The sequence below is a fragment of the Myotis nattereri genome (genome assembly GCF_964212035.1).
Source record: "Myotis nattereri genome assembly, chromosome: 5".
Taxonomy (NCBI): Eukaryota; Metazoa; Chordata; class Mammalia; order Chiroptera; family Vespertilionidae; genus Myotis; species Myotis nattereri.
Genome location: NC_138080.1, coordinates 82722758 through 82730560, shown reverse-complemented (window position 1 = coordinate 82730560; position 7803 = coordinate 82722758). Strand labels below are relative to the sequence as shown.

Below are 7803 nucleotides of genomic sequence, written 5' to 3'. Positions count from 1 at the left end.
TCAAGGTGTCCATCATGTGCTAGAAACTGGTTGAGGCCTAGAGAAGATTAATACATGGTGGCTTCTGCCCCACCATTTGCCCTCCATAAAGGCCCCAGTTCAAGACCCCCACTTCCTAATTGCTGCCTTTGGCTTGGAACCTGTTTTTAAATTCAGTTCTAGCTCCCCACCTCTCCATGCCCCCAGATGTCACAGTTTCCTGGGAGTACCTGTGCCTCTTGATGAGGGAAACATCTGGCTCCCATTCTTCCATCTCCCCTCCCCGCTTTGTTGGCCACAGACCACATTCCAGACTAGAGGGGCATACGCTGGGGTGGAAACCTGAGCCTGTCCAGCAGAGGTCAGAAGCCAGAGGTCATGCTCCAGATGACTTGCTGCTCAGAGTCATACTTGTTCCAGCACATTGAGACCTGCACAAAGAAACCTTACAATCTACGAGCAGGCCCAGAATAGGGCGGGAGGGGTCTGGAGAAGACCACAAACCCATTTGGGCAGGCTCTGGAACTGGAAATAAAGGCCTTTTAAATAGCCCTGGTGCCTGGGCAGCTGCCTCCCCAGTAGTTCTGGGGATGTGGGGGTGGGCTGCCTGCTTCCTCTCCTCCCCCAGAGGCCAGGCGTTTCTGACTCAGAGCTATATAGGCACACATACCAATTAAGGGACCAACCACAGCTGCTCACGCTCTGCTCTGAGAGTCGGCTGGGCTGCTGTGCCTAGAATAGAACCCAGGCGCCCGGCTGCCCGCCTTCCGCAGCCTGGCTTCCAGAAACGAAATCCCGCTTCCATCTCAGCAACCGCGCACACCACCCTCCCTCCCACGCAGGAAAGTCGCCCCCAGTTGCTTAGTTGGAAGGCTTGGTTTCCATGACAACAGACTTGAGCTGGCAGAACGCACGACCCGGCTCTGAGAGGCTCGGTACAGAGGAAGCCCAGAGACAGCCTCGTCCCTCCCGGTGGATGGAAATACCCTCGCTGACCCTCTTGATACCAGTGGGTCTGCCTTTATGTCCTTCCGCCCCTCCCGGTCTTCCCTCCCTCTCCCTCTGGCGGCTCCTCAGGCTGCCGCAACCTCGGAGTCGCACTGTGCTTCCAGGAGGCAGGCGGAAGAGGCGGGGAGATGGGCGAGCCGACCAGTGAATGGAAAAGCGTGAGAGCGGGAGGGAGGAGGGAGGGCGATCTGGGGTGGGCTATCTCCTTGCCCTTTCAGCCTAGACCACCCTCACCCACCCCCAGGCAAGAAAGCGATGAGCTCTTCAATGTCCTTGGCTTTGTTGAGAGACGAGCGGGAAGGTGAATTCCAAGTGGGGAAACTGAGCCCCAGGACATAGATTCGGCCTTCAGAGAATCGCCTCCGGCATTCCCTCCCACTCCCGCGGTGTTCCCAAACACCCAGGCCGCAGGGGAGGAGGGGAGCAGGCAGAGGAGAGTCCCCGCCTCCTCCCGCGAAGCCCGCCAGGGCGCTGGGGCGGGTGATTTCAGCGGAGAAGGGGGGGCACTAAGGAGACGTTCCCCGCCCCCTCTTCTGCGCAGTTTGCCAGGCGCCAACCCGCTTCCGCCCCCGCGCGGGGCTCCTCTTCTGCCTGGAGACTGGAGCTTAGACCCGTAACGGAGACAACGGCACGCTCAACGGCACACTGGCACGCCACGCTCAAACACCCCCTCCCCCACAATGAACCCGCAAGCCGATTGCACACACGGCATACAGATCCACCGGCAGAGTTAGTCAATCGCACACTATTGCATATGCACACCGGTGTTGCAAGCATAAACAGTCACACAGACTCGTGGCAATGACACAAAACCAAGATGCAAACACCATAATCGCCTCCCGATCCCAGGCTTCCAGCGTGCACTCCTCAGCTCATCCCGTCATCCAAACTTGTCAGGAGCCTCCATCGCTTACACAGAAACGTTCAACCTTTCAGAAGAAAACCTTTTTATTATTTTTTTTTCAAAGAAAAAAAGCCATATAAATATTAGAGTATAAAACTTGCGTGAGACACAGGAAAGGGATGGGGAGCTACGTGACTATGCAAAGAGAAGCGCTTATAGGAGTCAGTACCAGGGAGGGGGTCGCCGCAGTGCGTGGACACAGCACAAAACACAGCACGGGCCACCGCAGGCAGATTCAAGGACAGACGGCTGCGCGGAGCCCGCCGCCCGCTGCCCACTCGCCATCACGGAAAAGCACACCGCACTACACTATTGGCTATTCTACACCAGCCAAAGAGGGAGGCAGGGGGTCTCTACACTACTGTAAGGACGAGGGTGGGGTTCTAGCACAGCCCCGCTGGATGAACGGGACTGGGGAGAGGGAGGCAGAAGTGGGTTGCCGGGGAAGGTTTATGCACAAGGAGGCACTGGGGACTTGAACCAGGCTCTGGCCACTAGCGGGTGGACTGAGGGCCTGGGCAGTGGCCTTCACAGAGAAGAGATGGCACCTGGCAAGGTGAAGGACCAAGGCTTGGGGAATGCAGGGGCCCCGCGGAGAAGCCTGATCCTGGGCTGAGAATTTCTGTCCACTTGGTCCCTACTCTAATCCCTTGTCTCCTCAACCCAGGGACCAAGAATGGCCTAGCTGGCCCTCCCTTCCTGCTGGGGTAGGAGGGAGGGGACACACTGATCGTTCCACTAGGGGGCACCTCTGGAGTACCCAGCACCCACAGAGCCCCTCTGACCTCTCCAGGGAACCCGGTCCCAAACCTGCTCAGAACTTCCTTAGACTGCAATGCCAGTTTAAATCCATTGGTGCTGGTAGTTCAGCCCAAAGCTGGCTGCTTGGGTGGAGCCTTGTATGTATGTGGTAGATGAGGGCTCAGCCTGGTGCCTGGTTTATGGCTGGAATTTGGGGATCTGGTCAGTACCCTGGGAACATACTGAGCCTCCTGCAAGACCCTGTTAACTAATGGGTCAAGATTTATCCACCCTCCCTCCCCCCATCCACATACACACCCTTCCCTCTTTACTTTACCACCATATACGGTCTTGGAACATGCAATGGAGTCTCTTTTTTGGGGAGGGGGCAGTCACAGCATGCAGCGGAAACATCAAACAATGAAAAACAAAACAAAACAAAACAAAACAAAAAACTGGTCCCTAGGGCATTGGGAAGAGGCATGGTAGCAAAATGCCCTCCCTAAATCCAGCAAGCATCACTACCATGGAATGGTGGCCATGTCTCCCAAAACTTGAGCTTGGACTCAGGCTCTGGAAGGAGGTGAAGGGACTGGCACCAAACCATGCTTTGGGGGGAGTTTCAGAATTGAAGGAGAGGCCAAGAGGTCACGATGCCCTTTCAACTCTTCAGAATTATGAGCCTTTTTAGGTCACCAGGTACCTCAACACCCCAACCACCTTACTCAAAAAAGAGGAGCTGTGAAAAGAGTGGGCTGGGGTGGCATAGGTAGGAGGGAGGCAGGGGACGTTTGGGCCTGATTGAATTTGGAAGATGGAGGAGTTCAGCTCTAACTAAAGCAGGTGTGATAAATGATGTCTACACTAACCCCCCTACCCCCATGGGCACAGCAATTGATTGGATGGGGGTTCCCAGCAGAACTCCCTTTGCATATTCAATCCCCTGGGGACAGAAAGGGTGGTGTTGACTGGGCACTTGTTTCTGTTTCCCAAGGGGAGCATGGCCTGGGCCCCACCAGGATCCTGGGGGTGAGCCCTGAAAATCCCAGTCCTGGATCCAGGTAGGGAGAGGCTGGGCTGGTTGGGGGGAGGCGGCCCAGTGGCTCCAGGCCTGGCCTCCACATTACTTCTTCTCCTTCTTGCCAGACTTCTTCTTGTTGCCATTGCCACCTGCCGGGGCCTTGCCATCCCGTTTGCCCGCTGCGTTGGTCAGTGTGGCGTTGCTGCCAGGGATGTAGACATTCTGGCGGTAGTCGGGCACGTGCTGCAGGGTGAACTGGGGCCCGTAGCGGGCGCTCAAGCCCATGGTGCCAGCGCCTGCTCCCAGGGTGGAGCTCCCATCAGCGGCTTCTGCAGAGACAGGAAAGTCAGGGGCTAAACCGTGGGTCCCAACTGCCACTCTTTTTTAAAAAAATATTTTTTATTGATTTTTTAAAAACATATTTTATTGATTTTTACAGAGAAGAAGGGAGAGGGATAGAGAGTTAGAAACATCGATGAGAGAGAAGCATTTATCAGCTGCCTCCTGCACACCCACTACTGGGGATGTGCCTGCAACCAAGGTACATGCTCTTGACCGGAATCGAAACTGGGACCTTTCAGTCCGCAGGCTGACACTCTATCCACTGAGCCAAACCAGTTAGGGCCCAACTGCCACTCTTAACAGTACAAGCAGTTAGTGAATGCCTGCAAGACACCCAGCCCTGACCACACTGGGAAGACCATCTCTACCACATGGGTAGAGGTAAGGGGCTCTGGACTAACAGGCTAACTTTGGTTCCGAGCTCTTTTAACCTATGCCCTTAAGGTAAGGGTTTAGAGTATGCTAGCTGTTCCTTCTCTCAGCGCCGAGGTGGCTCGCAAATCCTGTCCTGGCCCTTCTCAAGGGAGCCTCTCTGTTTCCACACTAGATTCTGGGCTTCTGGGGACCTTCAACTATGGTTTGTGCATCCTTTCCTCCTCCAACCAGGGCCTGGCACAGAGTAGGCAGTTAGTGGTTCTGTTATCAGTCAGGAGGGGGTGCTCTTCCAGGCTTTCATTTCAGAATAGCGACTGCTGCCTGCTCTGTGCCAAGCACTTTGCTAGATGGCACACGTGCATGATGGCTCCTGACCTCAGCGCAGCAAGCCAGTGAGGTGTGTGGTGTTATCCCTACTTCACAGATGAGGACAGCAAGGCTCAGAAGGTAAAAGACTAGGCCACAGCCACCCCAGCCAGCACAGGTTAGAGCAGAGGTGAGGCCTAAGTGTATGCAGAGTATCACCAGCAGCAGCAGCATGGCCCTCCACAATCCTCGCAGGGTAAAGGAGGGGACAGAAGATAGGCATGAGCAGTCTTCTATGAGGCTGAGTAGATGATCCCGGGACCAGACAGGCTCATGGTGTCAGAGCCAGTGCCCTGCCCAACTCCCCGCTGTACAGGAGACACAGGCTTCCAGGGAAGTACAAATGCTGGCCCTGGCTCATCATCACCTGGGAGCTTGTTAGAAATGCAGACTCATGCCCAGCCAGCATGGCTCAGTGGTTGAGCACCGACCTATGAACCAGGAAGTCATGGCTCAATTGCTGGTCAGGGCACATACCCAGGTTGTGGGCTCTATCCCCAGCGTAGAGTGTGCAGGAAGTAGTCAATCAATGATTCTCTCTCATCATTGATGTTTCTATTTCTCTAACCCTCTCCCTTCCTCTCTAACCTTCCTCTCTGAAATCAATAAAAACACAAAAAGAAAAAGAAATGCAGACTCTCTGAATCTGCATTTTAACAAGGTGATTTGTTTTCACGTTGAAGGTGGGGACGTGGGTTTTTGTGAGGCTTAAAGGAGACAGTGCTTACCCAGTGCCCAGGCACCTGGCACATGTGCAATGTTAGCTGCTGTTGCCATCACAGTGTGTCACTGCTGAGTGTGTGTGTGTGTGTGTGTGTGTGTGTGTGTGTGTGTGTGTATGGGGAAGGAGCCAGGCGTTCTGATGGCTGAGTTCACAAGGGTATTGGAGTCCCCTGGCAGTGGGCAGGTTAAAGCCCCTGGAATGCCCGGCCCAGCCCCAGCCAGGCTGAGGAGAGCTTTCCTCTCAGCCTCCTTTGGCCCCCACCCCGGGGACCCAGGGAGTGGGTAGAGTAGGTGACTAAAGCCGGAGAGGCTGAGTAATCCTGGGACACCAACCAGGGATTGAGAAATAGAGAGAGAAATATTTCAAAGAACGGCACAAGATGGGGGAGGGGCATAAGAGAAGGAAAGGAGGGATGAGCCTGGGTCTTTCCGCCTCCTCACTCCAGCGCTCAGGTTTCTACAGCCTCCAATTCAAGTCCCCAATCCCCAGATCAGAGGGCCTTCAGGGGGCGGGGAGGACGGGCTGGGAGGGAGGGAGCAGCTGCCACTTCCCTTTTCCTCCCCAAGCCCTTTCATTGTGCTAACATTTCTCGGTTTCCCCTAATTCACTCCAGGAGGGTACTGGGACCTTGACTGCCCGCCCCCTCCCCTCCCACGTGCCCTCTTCCAGCCTGGGAACAGAGGGGATGGGGGAGGGGGCCAGATCCGGCTTTAAGAGCCAGGATTCAAGAGTGATTTAAGGGCCAGAGGGGAGACTTCAGAACTCAGAAGAGCGAGAGAGAGTGAGAGCCATAGGGAGAGCAATATTGAGACAGGACTTGGGAGAAACAGGGGGAAGAGAAAGAGAAACAGAAATAAAGGAAAGGCTTGACTGGGTAACTGGAAGCCAGGCCCACCCACACCGACAGGCACCCAAGATCTCTGTGGAGCACCAGGTTGGGTGCAAATGACTAAGCCAGCCCCTGCCGCCTCCTTCCCAGAGGCACAGGCCTGATGTTGGCCCAGGCCCTGTGGGGCGCAGTGGAGGTGAGCTGTACCTGAAGGGAGAAGAATGTTCCTAGAAAGAGGCTGCCACTTCGCTTCTGTCTGGTCAGCTCTGCCACTAAGGAGCTGTGTGACCGTGACCAGGCCCTGCTTGAGTCAGGCCCTAGTTTCCCTGTCTGTAAATCTGTGGGGAAGAAGTTGGGAGCAGACTCTGACCTGTAGAATGTATTCTCCAGTGGCCCCTCTCTCTACCCCTGCAAGAGCCACACTGGGCAGGGACCAGCATCTTCCCTCATCCAAGAGAAACAGATGTTGAAGAGCAGCAAGAAGAACCTGGGCATCCTCTGGTTTGGAGGAGGTGGAAGTGGTACTGGCCTCCTCTCCAGGCCAGCCTTGCCTGGGGAAACAGCTCCAGGCACCATAATCTCCCCTTGCCTCCTGCCCTCCACCCAGGGCTGGGGCAGCAACTCTAGGGCAGTCCAGGAGGCCTGGTCAAGCGAGACCTCAGCCAGTTGAACTGCAGACCGCAGGCTCCTTGAGAGCACACCTCCTCCCTGAAATGTTTATTTAAGAAGCCTCCCAAGTGTACTTACTCTCTCCCTCTTACTCCCCCTCAGCAGCCCCACAGGCCTGGCTGGGCTGGACTCCAGGAACCTCTCTGGCTCCGGGGCAGGGAAGCGGGTGTGAAAGTGAGAGTAGGGCCTGACCCTGCCACCTCCACCCCCAGGGTCTGTTCCCCAGAGCCCCGGCTTACACTCAGGTCAGGCCCTGTGTGGGCCAGAGGCGGGGAGCCCTGAGAGGGAGGCCGGCCTGCAATGACCCAGGGGACCTTCTGAGAGGGTTTGGGGCCATAAATACTCCATTTCTGTTTTTAAAATGTGGATTTAGGCTAAAAAGCCTGCTTCCTGGCCTTAGGGCTCAAGGCCACAAGAGCTAAATATACCTGACTGCCTGTTTACTTCCCTCAAGAACCCGACTTGGCCTCTCCCCAGACCCAGCTGCCTCCCTCTTTCAAACTCAGCATCTGGCCTCTCTGGGCTGCGCTCCGCTCCATCCGGAATGCTGGTCGCCTTTGCCACTTTCCCCTTCCTAACCACAGTCCTGGCCCCACTCGGCCTCACAGACATCTGGAGGAAGCTTGCCAGACTTAGCAAGTAAAAACACAGGGTACCCAGTTCATATGAATTTCAGGTCCACAACAAGCAATTTTTTAGTGTTGTATGTCCCAATACTAATGTTTGGGACCTACTTATGCTAAAATATTATTTGTTGATTACCTGAAGTCAAAATTTAACTGATTGATCATCTTGTATTCTACCTGGCAACCCTAATCTTGGAGAATAATACAGGGCAGTAAGAA

General features: G+C 55.1%; 1 protein-coding gene across 19 annotated transcripts in view; it reads right to left on the bottom strand.

Annotated features, from left to right (window-relative positions):
- Nucleotides 1-1917: 1917 nt before the first annotated feature.
- Nucleotides 1918-7803, bottom strand: part of LOC308518976 (protocadherin gamma-C4) — a gene marked incomplete at its 5' end in the record, with an annotated part of 148230 nt that continues 142344 nt past the window's right edge. For all 19 annotated transcript variants that reach the window (XM_081090828.1, XM_081090843.1, XM_081090827.1 and 16 more), the window contains one exon: nt 1918-3982. In XM_081090828.1, the coding sequence (XP_080946954.1) occupies nt 3756-3982 (227 nt within the window). In that variant the 3' untranslated portion in view covers nt 1918-3755. The remainder of the gene's footprint in view (nt 3983-7803) is intronic.